At 32.0% G+C, this 18,244-nt stretch overlaps 1 protein-coding gene across 1 annotated transcript; it reads right to left on the bottom strand.

Annotated features, from left to right (window-relative positions):
* Positions 1 to 13,858: 13,858 nt before the first annotated feature.
* On the bottom strand, positions 13,859 to 17,339 carry LOC105962857 (uncharacterized). The gene is made up of 7 exons (XM_088824211.1): positions 17,248 to 17,339; positions 16,501 to 16,721; positions 16,337 to 16,430; positions 15,650 to 16,251; positions 14,967 to 15,257; positions 14,796 to 14,897; positions 13,859 to 14,709 (listed from the first exon to the last, which is right to left on the bottom strand). The coding sequence occupies exons 4-7, from the start codon at positions 15,650 to 15,652 to the stop codon at positions 14,038 to 14,040; spliced, it is 1,068 nt and encodes a 355-aa protein (XP_088680337.1). The 5' UTR covers positions 15,653 to 16,251; positions 16,337 to 16,430; positions 16,501 to 16,721; positions 17,248 to 17,339; the 3' UTR covers positions 13,859 to 14,037.
* Between the last annotated feature and the right edge of the window lie 905 nt (positions 17,340 to 18,244).

Below are 18,244 nucleotides of genomic sequence, written 5' to 3' on the forward strand. Positions count from 1 at the left end.
CATTTCAATATTAGTTTGGCTCTGATAACTTGTTGAATGACCACCTCAACCAAAAGTTTAAGCTGTTAGTAAATATATCATTTAATATTAGTATCTCCAATAAATTATGTCGAGTTTGTCACACATTGTCTGTGTGGTTTACGTCGTCTCTCGTACAGTTTGCAAACAGTTATACGAGAGTAGGTTTATCCACTACACTTATACATGTGTGGTTTACGTCGTCTCTCGTAAATTTTCAAACTATTATACGAGAGAAGGTTTATCTAGTACAACTACATAGTTCGGTACGAGTTCCTTCATTACCAAAATATATATATATATATATATATATATATAAATAATGAAAAGCATTTCATGCATGTGTGCTTGACATGCAGCAAATAAGTAAAAGTTGGATGATGAGGTTTAATTAATTACATGAACAAGGAGATATGTAATATTATATTTTTATTTCAACTGTTTTTTATCCATAATTAATTTTGTCAATGTTTTATTTCTATTTTCCTTGTCTAAAAATCTCAATTTAATTATGCAGATTTATGGATAATTAATGTAAAACATATTAACACTGTGGAAGAGTAAAACTACCGATCAAATTGAAATAAATTATGTTTATGCCTTGAACCTGCTTTTAACCATAAGTCAAATGTTTTTTTTCTTTTCACAAAGCATGATTGTTGAGTTTACTACACAAGATTAGAATTTCATAAATATAGTTACTTGTTTAATTTATTGCATGTAAAGAAAAAAATATTAAGAAAAAAATGTCAGAGATAAAAATTGGTTCGGAGATTGTTGTCAGAAAAAAGAAAAAAAGGAAAAAGTTAGATTTGTATTTTTATCATCATATCTTCCACCTATATGTTGTAAGAAGTAAATTCCGGTTTATTTGATGTTGCACCCGGTGAAATATATCAGGTGATTATTAACCGTTGATCTGCACACAATCACACACATATTCGTGTATGTATATATGCTTACTGGGAAATTATTCACCACATCAATGATTAATAATTACCCGGTGTACTTCACCAGGTGTACCATCTCAAAAATCGTAAATTTCCAATTTAGCAAGTGTTAATATTACGTTTACATCCGGAACACTAACTTAATTATAATCGGCCATCGCAATAAATTACAATTCTAATAAGCACAACTGATGACGGAGCCAGCATAGCGGCAGAAGGGGTCATGGCCTCTAACAATTCTCGAATTCCAATTTTCTTATGTAGAGATTTAAAAAAAATTGTATATAATTAACATTTAATTATCGGCCTTATAAAACATTTTAATGCATTAGGTCCTCGAGAACTTAATTTTTTTCCACTAGTGTGCATAACAATATTTTTACGTCTATGAGAATTAATTATAAATAAAATATTAAGCACAAGCTCGAATAATGCATACATATGGTGTACATATATAGATTATATTTATATCTTATATTCTAATAACATTTAATACGATGAAATTGATTCTAATAATCTTTTATCCACCGCCCTAATTATCAAAGCCATTTTTCAATTGAATTCAACAAATCAAGTAGAAGAAATAAAATCAAATCAATGAACTAGCATATATAAGTATAACTATAGATTCAATCCAACAACTCCTATATATATAATGTTTCAATGAAATTTTAGCTCAAATAATTATTTACTCCTGTAAAACATAAGAAAAACTATAATATGATTAGACACTATAATTTGAGTAATTAATAACACTTATTTTCATATGGTTAGGCACAAAATATTGTCGATGTGCTAGTTGTCACAACTTTATATAGTAATAATAAAAAAGGATTAAGTCACAACAAAAATAAGTATTAATGACAACCAAAATAACAATTTTTAATATTAATTATCGCATTCGGATGTCACTTCTGCCATTTTTTACTTGTAGTGAGTTAAATTTAAGAAAAAATATAAACTAGTAATCGAATAAACGAAGAAACTTAATCAATATATATATAGAGGAAGAACGCGAAGAATTTGGATCCAGTGTTCGAAATCACCATTCAGTCTTCGTAAATCTCCCTTTTGCAAGTGTTTGTTATCTTCTTGTTATAATGCTTCATAAAATTCAAGTAATATTTTTATACTTTGTGTAATATTAAAATTTTCAATTACTTTTTAAAGTAGTGGATGAACTAATTAGTCAACATATTTTAACTTTCTTAAACCTAAATTAGATTATTGATTAATTGATTATTAATAATGGATTAGTATTTGATTATTTATTATATCTGACTAAGAAGGTGTTTGATTAGTTGCCCGATTTATATTTTCTCCTTTAGTCCCTATTGTAGCCGGATGGATTTTCTAATTAATCGAGAAAATAAAGTTCAACTAATATTATATATTGGAATTAATATAGCCGAAAATTAAGTCCCCATTGGACTGCAATTTTCGACTATATAGAGTTATAGAAGGAGTGGAATTTGTGTGTGACTCTAATTCCTTGTGCTATTATATATAATAGAGATTAGGTTGATGAGAAAAAGAACTCCGACACACGCCTATTCACGTTGGGGAAGAGAATATATTTTTCTCTTCTTCTTTTCTCCCTAAGTTTCTCGATTATAGGTTTAAATTTCTTCAAGTAAAAGTCCACCATTGTAGAAGAATTATTAATCCGGCATACACAATAGATGATTATAGGTTTTTAGAGCAAACTATAATTCCTGAATTTTCTGAGCAGTCCTGCGAAGAAAATCACCATAAATCAACCGTTAGTCGGATAGACTCGAAATTTATACAGTAGCCCTTGGATCTACAATCTGTCCGAAGGGTTTCCCGATCGGATCAACGGTCGCGGAGATATCGGTGAAGGAAGAGGACTGGAAATATCTGGACAACAGCTTTTACGAAGGTTGAAGGCTTGACGTGGATCCTCGTTCGTGCGCCGAAGATAGAAACGAATCTGCTCGCGAAAGCTGTAAGTTGCTAGATTAGATTTATTCCGCTTTAAACGAATCTAATCTAAACATGTTAATAAAATTCAAACCGGCTAATCTAGAACCTCTTGCGAATTTTCATTGAATCCTGGGCTTCACATCCCAACAGTAAGATCATTTACCTTTTTTTTTTTCTTTTTGTATCCTTATAAGATGCCTACGTATTTTTCATTTCAAAAGATTTTCTAAATTCTTTAATTAATTATTTTTTTCAATTTTGTTTCCTTACATTTCTTGCTATCAATGCATTTTTGTTTGTATTTTACTATTTTCTATGTTTTATTTCAACATTAACACTTTCTGTTGAATTTAATTTGACCTTATTTTGAAATGAATTTTAGTGGCAAACCGAAAACATCCAACTCAAAAAAAATTGTTATGAAATTTAAATACAGTAGAACCTCGATAAATTATAACCCTATTAAAATAATAGTTTCTTCAAGTCCCGACTCGGTAAAAACCTACTAAATTATAAGTTCGATAATTAAATATTTCGCTAAATTAATAGAATTCTCTTAATCCCGACTGTATTAATTTGTAGAGATTTAACTGTAATCTCGTTTTTCCAATACATATAAAGCATCGGTTAATACCGAGCAATCTAAGTTGTTACTAACCATATCTAATTCTACACATTTTATTTTATTTTGAAACTTTTCAAGTATTTATTTAATTATTTATTTATAAAAGTAAATGATATTTCAATTGGTAGAAACCTCATCCAAACAGAATTCCAAATCACAACAAACTCCCCCTATCAGATAACTATCTAAGAGATTCAAACTAGTTCAAATACATCTCTCTCTAGACTTGTCTCTCTCTCTAACTCATTCTCTCTCTATAAAACCTAATCTGACAATTTTTAACTCCACCATGACTCTTAACTACTGAACCCTCAGCTCCATATACATACAACAACAACAGAGAATATTCCGGCGGCGGAATTATCCCCAGCTAAAACTAACAGTACTCAAGTAGTGATTCCGATGCGGCCGCATGGTAATTACGCAAGGAAACCCTATCCGCCAGGATACCGGTTCGCGCCGAAAGACACAGAGCTGATTGTCGATTATCTGCTGAAGCGGATCCGAGACGAGTATATACCCGTACCGGAAATCAGCAACGTCAATTTTTACCAGGCCAATCCTCAGACACTGGGAGGTTTGTTTCTGTCTTTTTTAGTGTTTTTTGTTTTTAGGGTTTTTTTTAGGGTTTTTCAACTGTTTTTGTAGTATTCGTCTGTGTGACGAATTGCAGAAATCGATATATTCTTGATATATTTAACACGTGCTGAAATGTACTTACTGTTTTCCTTTTTTTCTTTTTCTTTTTTAAAGTTGAAAATTTAGATGTGTTTTTTTTTAGGGTTTTTCAACTATTTTTCGTAGTATCCGTCGGTGTGCAGAATCGATATATTCTTGATATATTTAATACTGGCTGAAATGTTCTACTATTTTTTTTTTCTTTTTTTTTTTAAATTGAAAATTTAGAGTCTTGTTTTTTTTTTCTTTGTGTGGATTCTACATGATGAGTTACTATGGTTTCACACGTGTGTAAAAATAGAATCGGATTTGTCATTGAAGATGAAGATTTAACACGTGTTAAAATTCATATTTATTTTTTATTTTTTATTTTTTTTTGGTCGAGGATTTAGATTTTAGATTCAACAAATTTGATTTTTTTTTTAAATGGAGATTTAAAAATACAGTCAATATATCATTGAAGTTTTAACATGTGTTGAGTTATTATTATTATTTTTATTATTATTATTTTGTATTATTTGGTTGAGATTTTAGATTCTGTGGGTATTGAGTTCATTCATTCACATAATCTATTTGTTCTTCCGACGGCAAAATTGTTGGTTACAAGAAATCGCTAGTCTTCTACGAAGGAAAACCGCCAGCTGGCACCAAGACTAATTGGATCATGCACGAGTACAGATCTAACGAACCCTCTCGAGCTCGACCTAGAACCGACAAACTTGACATGAGGGTTTTATTTCATTTTATTTTTTTCAATTTTCTTCACTATATATGTTTAAAATCATTTATTTAATTTTGTTTTTTTGGTGTGCAGTTGGACGATTTTGTGTTGTGCCGTGTGTACGAAAAAACGGGTGAACCGGCCGACAATCCGGTCAAGGAAAAGAGTAACGGTCGTCGTGCGAATAAGAAAGCTGTTGCGAAAGAAGTTGTTGTTGAAGAAGCTAATGATAATAAAGACGAGCAGCCACAACCCGAAGAAGTAGCTGCCTCGGATTTGCGCGGTGATAATACTAGCCATGATGTGGCGGCACCTCTAAACGGGGACGATCGTTTCGATTCCGAACTATACATTGCCAAATTCGATGTGTCTTCCGAAGAATATCAATTTTCGGAAATCGAACAAATATTTTCAGAAGACGTTGACTTGTACCTTGATTGGCTGCAACTTCCTAACAGCCCTGATTTTAATTCTCAGCAGGTGCAATCTCACGATATTTACGACGGGTCTCGTTTTTTTTCTTTTGGCGGTGATTTGAGCTCTACTTTTAATCGGAGCATGCCAAATAAGCGGAATTTTGACAGCATGCAAAACAATGGAATTCCGGAGAGCATGCAAAACAATGGAAATCCGGGCATCATGCAAAATAATTGGAATCCGGGCAGCATGCAAAACAATGGAATTCCGGAGAGCATGCAAAACAATGGAAATCCGGGCATCATGCAAAACAATGGAATTCCGGAGAGCATGCAAAACAATGGAAATCCGGGCATCATGCAAAATAATTGGAATCTGGGCAGCATGCAAAATAATTGGAATCCGGGCAGCATGCAAAACAATTGGAATCCGGGCAGCATGCAAAACAATTGGAATCAGGGCCGCATGCAAAATATTCCAAATCCGGGCAGCATGCAAAATATTCCGAATCCGGGCAGCATGCCAAATATTCAGAATCCGGGCAACATGCCAAATATTCATAATCCGGGCAGCATGCCAAATATTCAGAATCCGGGCAACAATCAAAATCCATATTACATGCCAAACGATCATCGGGCGGCTTCTGCTACTTACTATTTTCGACAACATGGGGGGCATAACTTTGGCATGCATGCGCATAATACGAGGAATGTTGCCCCTCAGTTGCCGAATATTTACGGAGAAAACCTAAACGGGAAAAATATTCAACATGGTCACTCAAGCAGCGGGGGCAACAACTTTGTTCCCCCGCCGGGGGTTGGTTCGACAACTTACAACACTGATTATCATCCGAGGAAAAAAGCTCGATCTAATAGTGGTTTGGAGTTGAGGTATTGCTTTAGGAACTAGTAGTTAGGGTTTTCGTTTTTTTCGTTTTCAGCACTTTTTTTTCTGAAATTTGTGACAACGATATATGTGTTGTTGTTGGTATATGTGATGTAACAGGGAGGTTCGAGCAAAGTTCGAACCCCATGCTCCCCATATAGTGGGGAAGAGATTATACCATTTACCTTAGTGATTAATATTTTCAAGTATATTTATATATTCATAGTCGAGAACTTAATAAATAATTCGTAAATTATATTATGTTAGTTCGTAAAAGTTTTTAATTTCAGATTTGAAATTTTTAGAATATCGAATTGTTTTCGTATACATTGAAATATGGTTGGGTTTTGAATTTTCTTTTTTGGGAAAAAATATCTATGACTTATCTCTAGCTTTCGAATTTTCTCAATCTCCGACGATCTCTTATTTGAGTGTGTTGGTAAGTTTTCGAGTTTTCTCCGTCAATGGTAATGTACAAAAGAAAATGACATGGGGACGTTGACACGTCGAAATGGGGAAACGAACACAGGAAAAATCTTATTTTTCCGACAAAACAAAATGGATATGAAAACATGGGAAAGCATATAAATGTTAAAAATATAGGGGTGTGTTCATAAATTCTAAAAGATGATGCAATCTTACATTTATGCTTAACGTCAATTACATGTTGCATCCGCAAATTATATAATATATAAGTTCCAATCAGTATTATTATTCAACAAACTATAGACGGTGCAATAAATTTGTTTTACTATAGAATTAGCATTTATAAAAAATATTAGAACACCACTAGAAAAATAAATTAATGAGAAATAAGATTTTCAATTGTAATTTAAATTCTTTATCTAAAAGAGGTTTTAGATTTTCTTTTGGATAAAAAATACAAACATGTTTCTTTTGGGTGGAAATGTATTTTTTCCATTACTATCAGAAACGCCCTCAAAACTTCTAAGTAATTATAAAAACGGCCCTGAAACGTATCCAAAGCACAAATAACACGTTTGTACAGAAGTTTCCGTGCATCATAGTGTTGTCACAACATTATTTGCTTTGTATATCAAAATTTAGAAAATATGTCAAAAATATAAAAAGATAAAACATATTTTACTAATCTGTCTATCTTCTTACACATATATAGTACATTGGACCACACATCCCTATATCAGAGGAGATTAAAGTTTTGAATCTAACTTCAATTCTTCATACACATATGCACTTATAGTTATAATTGTATATATGGACCATTCCACCACCCCCCTCTCTCTCTATCTCTCTCTCTCTCTCTCTCTCTCTCTCTCTCTCTCTCTCTCTCTCTCTCTCTCTCTCTCTCTCTCTCTCTCTCTCTCTCACACACACACACACACACACACACACACGAGTGATTGGAAAGAATAAGGTCCACCTTTTTTCAGACCAGACTTTAAGAAGAGAATTAATATGTAATAGTTAAAGGGTGTACAGATCACTTTTATATATACATCACTATTACAACCCTATCATTGTTTACATCATTATTATTATTATTATATTTTATTTTATTATTATTATTTCATTTTAGTTTCAGAGTTTCCTAAGTTTATAAAAAGATTGCTACATTTTATTTATAAAAAAAGCCAAAAGCTACTATAGCAAATTCAATGGCATTATTAGAAAGAGTTGTTTTATTCTGCTTCATTCTCTCCTTCACTACAAACCCTTTTGCACTACCTAATAAAGAACAAGAATCTGACCGGATTTCGAAGCTTCCGGGACAGCCTCCGGTGAACTTTCGGCAGTTCTCCGGGTATGTTACAGTGAACGAAGAACACATGCGGGCGCTTTTTTATTGGTTGACTGAGGCCACAAGCAATGTTGCAAAGAGAAGGCCTCTTGTTCTTTGGCTCAATGGAGGTTAGTACTCTTTAATTTGATTATTTAATAATTTTCCCTATATTTCTTTTTTATTTTCTTACACTGTGTAAGAAAAGAAAATAAGTCCATGACCTATAGATATAATTTCTCATCATGTTTATGTATATTCATTATAAAATAAAAGGTTCATTTTTCCATAAATTTATTGTGGAAATGTTTATTCAACGAAAAAAATCTCAAATAAAGGGCAAATTACACATCACCCGTTATAAATTTCTAATATTCGCACTTTACCTCCTAATTAAAAATTTAAAAAAGTGAATGACCCACTTCAAAATGTTATTCTTATTGCACATTACGCCAATAGCAAAATTCCGATGAATTATATTCATAATGGGAATATAATTGAGTGTTTTTGTTGAACGAACCCGTTTAGATGTTATTTTTTGTTGTGTGTTACCCATTCAAAACACTATTTTTCTGCACATGACCCTTTAAAATATTACTTTTATTGCACGATACCCACCGAAAATTGTCTTCTAGGGTAAAATGAAATCAAAACAATACTTCGAAGGGGGGTTTATCCCTTTTTTGAATATTTAGAGAAGAGAGTGCAAAAAATGAAAAATTTATAGAGGGTTAAGTGCATTTTATCCTAAAATAAATTAATCTAACTAATTAGTGGGATTTGTGGCAATTTCTTGTACCAAAAGGCGAAATCCCTCGCCCCAGAGCCGGATCTCTCGGCGGCAGTTTCTTGTATTTTCTTGAATTCATTACAAAGTGAACATTACTAGTCGTCGTACCTAATAATCCGCGCGTGACCCCACTCTCCCCTTTTAGGCCATTAATATAAGCCAACTCCAACTAGCATCAGCGCACGTTAGCAAAAGCCCGAGGGGTGTTGCATAAAATGCGCTGGTGTCAACTTCACAGGCAAAAAAAGGCCGGCTTCTGTTTCCGATCTCGTGAATACTGTGTGTCGTGTGTGTGTATTTTTGTGCACGTAAATTCTGCTTCTAAATCTTATTCTTTTTTTGTTTATTCTTTTTGCCCTGTAAAAGTGAACAGAAAAAGTAAGGCCAGAAAATTAGTAAAACACAAAAAACTGGCGCATGTGGCTTTTCGTCTCTACTTGTTTGTTCAAACAGTGACATGTATATATGATCACAATTAAAATAAGTTTTTTTTTTTTTTTTTTTTTTTTTTTTTTTTTTTATCTATAGTCTACTGCTATTATATAACATAAACTCGTATATTCAGTTGGTCTGACTCTGATAACATGTTGAATGACAAAATAATTAAGTTTGTTGCCGTTGTAAATGTATTTACTATAATTTATATCGTAGCGAAAAGAAATACTCTTTTGCAACAAAACAAGTTGTTGTCTTACATGAAATTCGTTGTGAAATATATATAATACTGTTCACAACAATATATTTCGTTGCCTATGAAATTCAAAGGCAACAAAAATATCTTGTTGCAAAAATGTTAATCTTTAGCCACAAATACTATATTTCGTTGCTAAAATATAACCATTGGCAACGTAACTAATTTCGTCGATATAGAAATCGTTGCATATTTTACATTTTCTTGTAGTGAACATATATCTTACTGCAATTGTTTATGCGCTTAATTAACATATGGCATGCAGGTAGTTGACGTGTTCTGAAGTCTATAAATACATGCATGTCCACAAAGCAAGTTTTTATCACAGATTTTAAAAGAGAAAATGAGAGCAAAAAAAAAAGATATACTAGAGTTATTTCAATATCTCTTTTAGAGTATGTTGTATGAACTCATCTCGAGTACATAACTTATAAAATCTGTTAATTTGTGCTGAAGGCTAGACTTGATTGTACGAAGAATATGTGTAAGATACATTCATAAAAGGTAAGATCATTTATTTTATTTTTATTTTATTTTTTTTATCCTTATAATATTGTTTATATATGTATATTTCACATTTTAAAGGAGTTCACAAGTATTTTCTTGTGGATATTAAATCCGATGTTTTACGATTACTCCGTTGTATGTTATGTTTAGTGGTATCATACTTCACATAAATTCTCTATTTTAATTATTTACTAAGAATTCAGGGCTATTGATTATTCCTTTTTTTATATATCATTTATTTATTCTATGGTCTTACAAAACGACAATTACTTAAATACGTTCATATCGTCGAAAAAGTCAAGGGGTCAACAGGTCAAGTTTTACTACAATTACTTGAAATGCGTTTGGGTAACATCCTTTTCTAGTTGGGTACGGCTTCGACTATTCCCGAAACCCGCCAATTAATTAACCATAGACATATTTTAGTGAATGGGCGTATAATAGATATACCAAGTTATCGCTGCAAACCCCGTGATATTATCTCGGCGAAGGATGAACAAAAATCCATGTATTACTATATCTTTGTACTTTTTTATCAATTTTTTTTTCTAAATTGTGTAAGTTTAAAAAATTATTTCTTATAAGATGCCTACGTATTTTCATTTTTATAAATTTTCTAAATTCTTTTAATTATTTTTTTCAATTTTATTTTCTTACATTTCTTGCAATCAATACATTTTTGTTTGTATTTGACTTCTATGTTGTATTTCAACATTAACATTTTCTGTTGAATTTAATATGACCTTATTTTGAAATGAATTTGTTTAGTGGCAAACCGAAAACAACCAACTCAAAGAAAATTGCTATGAAATTTAAATACAGTAGAAGCTCGATATATTAATACTCGATAAATTAATAACCTCGCTAAAATTATAGTTTTTTCCAGTCTCGATTCGATATATTAATACTCGATAAATTAATAACCTCGTTAAAATAACAGTTTCTTCTGATATCGACTCGATAAAAGCCTACTAAATCATGAATTCGATAATTAAATATTTCGCTAAATAAATAGAATTCTGTTAATCCCGACTGTATTAATTAGAGATTTAACTGTAATCTTGTTTTTCCAATGTATATAAAGCATTCGCTTATTAACATATTATAAACAATCTCCGATTCTTCAAAAAGTACTGAAAATCGAGTATTAGTGAAAACACGAAAACTTAAAAGGTGTAGAGACACCTGAGGAGAACGGCAAGATTCATAGACTATGTGCTTGAAATGTTCTTTGTGGCAAAATTGTATAGGTCGTCTAACAAATCGTTAACATGTTTAAACTATTAGGAAAAAAAGGCAATAAGTTAGCAAATTAAACAATAAATTAGCAAAGTAAAGTGCTATTGCGTATTGTTTGGGCAAATCTTACTGTGTGCGAGATTTTTTAATGCTTTTTTCACTGCCGAAATCTTTCAATTATTGTAGAAATAACAAACTGATTCAGTTGCATGTCTGACAATTAAAATCATAAAACAATTAAAATGTAAAACCTATAGAATTTGAGACCATTGTATGAGAGTAAGAAAAACACATCAAATCTTATATAAGCAAATAGTTATTCGGACATCGATCATAACGTAATCCTGGTTTCTATCGAGCAGAGTCTAAACTTCTACACAATCTTTCATAGTAACAAAACGTAGTGTATGAATCATATGCACTTAACACAAAATAAAACTGCGTAAGATAAATAACACAAAAAATAAATGACCGTATGAGACCATATTGAGGAAATTTATGTTAGAAAACAAATATTAGAAAGAATATTCATAACTCAATAATAAAATAATCATGGAAAATAAAACCACCCCAGGGATAAGTGATGTAGATATGTTATACAGAACATAAAACTCATTGGCTGTGTTTGGTAAGCTTTTGGGCTTCCATTTCCATTTTATTGTCGAGAAAGATGTTTTGGGAGAAGAATTTGAAAATAAAATAAAGTTTGTTTGTGTTTTGAGAGGAGACTAGCAAGTCAAATCATGTCTAAAAGGTGTTGGAAAAGGGTATTTTGAAAGAAAAATTTGAAGGATAAAGTGATTTTAGTTTGTAATTTAGTGAAGACAGCTTTCACTGTAGCAGTCAAATCATGTCTGTTAGAGAGAGAAATTTTTGAATTCTTTTTGGGGAAAGTTTTTTAAAATATTTCAGAAAGGTAATTTTATTTTGGGGAAAGAATGAAAACACGGCTGCTTAAGAATATTCCTGTCAAATACCTAACAAGTAATATGAAGTTAATAAGAGCAATACTTTAAGATTATATAGCAACACCGGCTTTAAGATTATTTACTGCACCCAAAAGAAACAGATTAATTACTCCACAATTAAATGCTTATACATCTTAAAGAATAAATAAAGATACTCCAAATTTCTTTTCACATAAAAACGAATGAATTATAATCATTTGGTTAACTGAAGCATAACACATGAAAAGGCAAGTATAATTACTTGACAACTACTTACATATATCATTATATGTAAGATCAATTATCACTTAAAATGATGGTTTTGCAGGTATGACTTTTAAATACAAAAAAAAAAAAAAAATGAAACTTTGGCAATTCTAATTACCAAAATATACCATAGATAAACAACAAAGAAAGTAAACATTCAAGAGGATTGTAATGCATCGAAACAACAAAAAGCCAATAACTCAGTGCATAAATGTCATCAAATTAGAAAATTTACCAAAATATACCATAGATAAACATGAGGCGTATAGCAGGCAATGCAAAAAAAAAAAATATCAACAAACGGTAGCGAAATCTGTATGGCCATTATATTAGAGCAGAGACAGATGATCGATGAAGCACGGAGTTGTGGGAAGAATTTCACAAATATTTATGGAAGAATCAACTGGGAATATGTAGAAAACTGACGGGAGAAAAACAAAACAAAATATATTGACTTGCAAGTAAACGGACAAAAATAACCCTAGGGTTGCAAATATTTCACAAAAATAGGATTAGGGTTTCGGGGCAAAACCTTTTTTTTTTATATATAAAGATATCTAATTCTACACATTTTATTTAATTTTTAAATTTTTCAAGTATTTATTTAATTATTTATTTATAAAAGTAAACGATATTTCAATTTAACCGTAGAAGCCTCATCCAAATAGAATTCCGAATCACAACAAACTCCAATGTTTAGGAAACGGGAAAGAATAAGCTTGTTGTCACTACACCAAAACAGGCATTTTCTAACAAACTATAACCGTTACAATAAATATTACTAACGGCGTAATTCCGTTAGAAAACGCATGTTAGAAATTCAGAGGTTCAAATTACTAACGGAATTTGTCCGTTAGAATAAATAATCAGACCCGTTAGAAAAATAATTAAATGTAACGCTTATATCCGTTAGAAGTTATATTGTAACGGTATTTATTGTAACACTTTTGTTATTTTTTCTAACACATATTTCCGTTAGCAAATTAATTAACTGTTAGAAAAAAATTACTATTGCTAACGGTTAGATTCGTTAGAAACAAAAATACACCGTTGGAAACGTAAATAATACTAACGGTTAGTTGTGTTAGAAAATCAATTGTAACATATTGTGTTGTAACACTTGTTAATTTGCTAACGGATATAATCGTTAGAAAAGTTAAATAATTATGAGAAATTTTAATAATAGTTACGCTTAGATTTGTTATAAATAAATCAGCTATTCAAAATATTTATTTTTTTGTGAATTAAAATTATTAAAACCTCGACATTATTATAAAAAAAACGAGCTTGGGCAGAATATAACACACATGTTTCCACTGAACCTGTAGTACATCGTTCAAAGTAACAACAATTCCTATAATGTACAGCACAAATATTCATAAATAAAAACAAAATCCAAATCTCGAATAAAACATAGAATGTAAACATCCATCAAAATAATCATTTATCATAGATAAACAGTTCAACTCAAGTTATCCAGAAAAATAAAATAAAACAAAACAAAACAAAATTCGATGGACCATCAACTATTAGAACAAATTATCCACTATTCCAAGCTAATCATCTAAATAATCCATGTAAAACTAAATTATAAACTCAGATATTTACTAACCAGCTTTGAAACCAAATTATAAATCCCCCTTGGACGAAGCCTGCCAACGTATCATAACCCCCTTGAGGAGGGTCCCACACACGAGCATTAGGATCAAGTACTTCTTCAATATAAACTTTCTTTTCCTCAGGTCCAACAATTTTGAAGTGACACACCCCGGAGGTATCATCTGTCACTACATATCCTCTGGCTATTTTTCTTCCAAACTTATCACACAAGTAAACTCGAGGATTTGGAGCGTTGGCATTGGCGGCAGGGGCATGCGATACAGTAGGGATGTTCAAATGTTGAGTCGAATAAATAGGAGGACTCGTTGAATTGGATCCAAGCTCACTTGAATAACTCATTTTATCAATCTTTGAATGTAAAGAACGCAGTAAACCTTCAAGACCGTCAATTCTGGAGATAATCTCATCTTTCTCATCACTAGCATCTTTAAGAGCTTTTTCATTTTGTTGAATCTTTGACTTTGCTATCCCAAGATGAGTTAGTTGTTTCTTCGAGATACATGAACCTACTGCACGTACACCTGCCTTTCGCTCTTTTCCAAACACCTCTGCTATCGCATCTGTATCAATGTCATCATAAGGCTCTGTACCTTCATCTCCACTCGAGTTTTGGATTTTTCTTTTATTTGCAGCAGCTTTTACTTGCTCCTGTTATAGTCAAGTAAGAAGATTTGTGAGATAATAAACAAGTTCAGTCTTAATAACATGTTAAAAATTTAAAACTAGTTACTTACATATTTATTTTTAGCACTCTCTAAGACAGTCCCATCAATGTGCTCATGTGCTGCTAACCATTTATCAGCTCGAGTAATCGATCTTGAAGGATTTTCTTGAAGCTAAATAATAACATCATTAATTAGCCAAAACAATAGCATAAAAGTTAAAAATAAATAAATGATACAAACCATTAAATATTCCTTTTGAGCATAAGTGCGACGACCGAGGCAATGAGAAAACTGTGAGTTGACTCGATTATTCTTATTTTTTCCAATTTGATCCACCTTTCTTGGATCCATTTCATTTTCCACGAACTTTCTCCAAATAATTGGGTCAATACCTTTTGGCTCGGCTTGAGTATCACCATGTTTCTTTATTATTACCCTTAACGAATTTTTGTGCGTCCTAAACTTTTGAGACCATGTCTTCTCTGCTAACGGACGAGCAACATGTGGTGGAACATCGAGCTCGAATTCACCCTACAGACAATAAGAATAATTACAACATTATATACCAAAATCTTCTTTTCTTTTCAACCTGTTGTAAGTTAACAACCATTCCACTTAAAAAGTAACGGATATAATACAACTCATATATGAAATTTACTAAGTTTTGAAATCAGTCTAGTAAGTTGTTGTAAGTTTATTTCAATGACCGTGTATATTGTGTAGCACCTAACTCTCTCATATATAATCTAAATGAATTGATTCAAATTGTACTAGAAAGCCAATAAAATGCGCCAAATTTATTTGTCGTCTCATAAAATAAAAAATCAATGCAAAATATGATATTAAGAAAAATACCAAATTTGCAAAGTAGTAAAGACAGTTTCAAGATTTGCTTGAAAAATAACGTATAATTTAAAGCTTACCATCAATGCATTCCAAACGTCATCTTTGAAATTTTTTGGCACATCTCTAAAATCCTTGTAGCTAATTGGAATGTGAGCTCTCACAAAATCACCCGTACGAGAACTCCATTGCTTCGAGTACTCACCTACAACTCCCCCATCATATTCGATTGTGATCTTCTTCTTACCTTTTGGGATTTTAGTCTTTGCTGACTCGGACGTGGTTGGGGCTAAAGAAGATAGACTAGGACAATTTTGTTCTGAATTATCTGCACTCGACGGATTACCTGTACAAGTCGACAAACTATTAATGGACCTTATTCAAAGTATCATGCAATAGTAGATAATATTAGATTATAACTTATATATAAAAAAATATAAATGGTTACCTGTACTGGTTGACATAGTGCTTAATTCCTGACAGTTAAAGTAACACACAAAATTAGATAACAACATTCTATCGAGAAAAAATGAGGAAATTTTGATAATAAGTGAACAATATGAACTAACAGTGCAACAAACATGAAGTTATTAATTAGTATAACAATTGTTCAAGTTTTTATAACCAACAGATCAAATCTTCAAAAGGCAATAAAATCAAATGTAATAAAAAGAAATATTATCTATGTACTGCCATGTTGCTTCAACAATTCTTCCAAATGCGGTTGGTCTTCAAAAGTAGATTGAAAATCCGATGGAGTTGCTAGCTCGTCTACTCGACTAGTTAATCTCTTTGGTGAATGCAGAACCACCCACCAATCAGGATTTCTAAGATCTTTTGAATAGAATACTTGACTTGCCTCTGAAGCAAGAATAGCGGGTTCATCTAACTCACTGCTACAACTCTTAAACTTATTAAAATTCACAATTACCAGATTAGAATTTGGACAATGCTTACAACCATTTGTCTTGTCCTCTATCCTCACCCAGTCACAGTAAAATACTACCTCTTTAAAAATTGTGTAGTCCAACTCAATGATTTGTCTGATAACTCCATACCACATAGTCCACGCATCCTTGAGATTTTTATCACCTTTTTTAGCCCTAAATGTAGTCCATGCCTTAATACATACACCGCTATCTTGCGTCACAACTGTATCGTCATGATACTTGGGCGAAAATACAAAACCATTAATACGATACTTTTTGTATGTCTTAGCCTCATGCTTCGGACCTTGAACTAACCGCCACAACATGGCCTTTGTTTCCGTCTCTTTAGACGATAACAACTGTGGAAATAAAAATAAAATATTAAAATAAAATATTCTTGCATACATCCATTACCTATTCATCATCATAAAGAATCGTGCTATATAAAAAAATAACTAATGTAAATTGACCGTAGAACTCCAATTACTACAAAACTGAATGTAATATCAGACACCATTTAACCCCAAAAAAATTTATAGCATGTAATTTAAGAGAACTTATCAATTTAAAAATCAAATAACCCAAGGGAAATTTCAATATATAAGAAAATCATGAAATCTATAAATTACAAAAAAAAAATATTGAATACAATGGGATGTGGAAAAAAATAGGAAACGTGAAGGCGGGGAGAAAACAATTGATGATTACCTGCACTAATGGATGATTGACTGAAACTCCCGAACAAATACGAATTCCTTCTCTTCCAACTCTGCACCCGATTCCTCTCTGCCGCCACCAAGTAATTAGGGAAGAAATTTTTTTAGTGAAAAAGGGCTAATTCATATTAAAAACATACCAATGTTTTAATTATAACTCATATTGAAAATCTATTTCTAGTCCAAGTGTAGATGCATTAACTTCGTAATATCACAACTTCATCTACAATTCCACATTACACACTGACCCCAAAATATTAACACTACACATATAAAACAGCCCCGAAAGATTGACTAGCTCGTTTCCCACTTCGAACAGACTGTAAAACTCTATCAACAAGGGTAAAATTCTCCATGCTATCTACTATTTTTAAGAAGAAACTGTTTTAAAATTCTCTAAACCCCTCAAATTTTGCCCAAAAAACGAAGGCGGCAAAAGGTTTATTATTTTTGAAATTCCGCCGGTACAACTGTCGGATTAAAATTGGTTTCGTAGTTCGTACAATAGTCTGAACTTGGGGAAAAATAGTTATCCCTTTAGAACTTGGCCTGCTCTACAACATTCTAGAAAAAATAAATTCGAAATTCAAAGTCTAATTTCCTCTAATTTCGGCGACCACCAACACCGGAAAATTAGCTTATGTCGAGGGCTTCCTAAAGATGTGTCCTGCTCGCCAAAACTCCACCGAATCGGCTTCAATTAACGATTTCTCCTCTTTATCAATTGAAACCCTAGCTCCCTTTCCCTTTTATTTGCTTTCAATTTCTCTGAATTTCTTATGAATTTGAAAATCCTCTGAATTATATACTACCTCCCGCCCCAAATTCCAGAAGATATGGATAGGAAGAAGTCTTGGAGAAATTGAGTAAAATAAAAGAGGGAAGACGAGAGGAGTTTTGGGGAGAAAAAAAGATTTAGAGGGGCTGAAATCGTGGGAGAGAGGGACGGGTTTGGGAGAAAGGTTCGCGGGAAAGACAAAAAGAGAAGAATTGGGAGATGAGCAAAAAAAATTGAGGGCTTCGGTGGTTG

The sequence above is a fragment of the Erythranthe guttata genome, chromosome 10 (genome assembly GCF_056151865.1).
Source record: "Erythranthe guttata isolate IM_541 chromosome 10, IM_541, whole genome shotgun sequence".
NCBI lineage: Eukaryota > Viridiplantae > Streptophyta > Magnoliopsida > Lamiales > Phrymaceae > Erythranthe > Erythranthe guttata.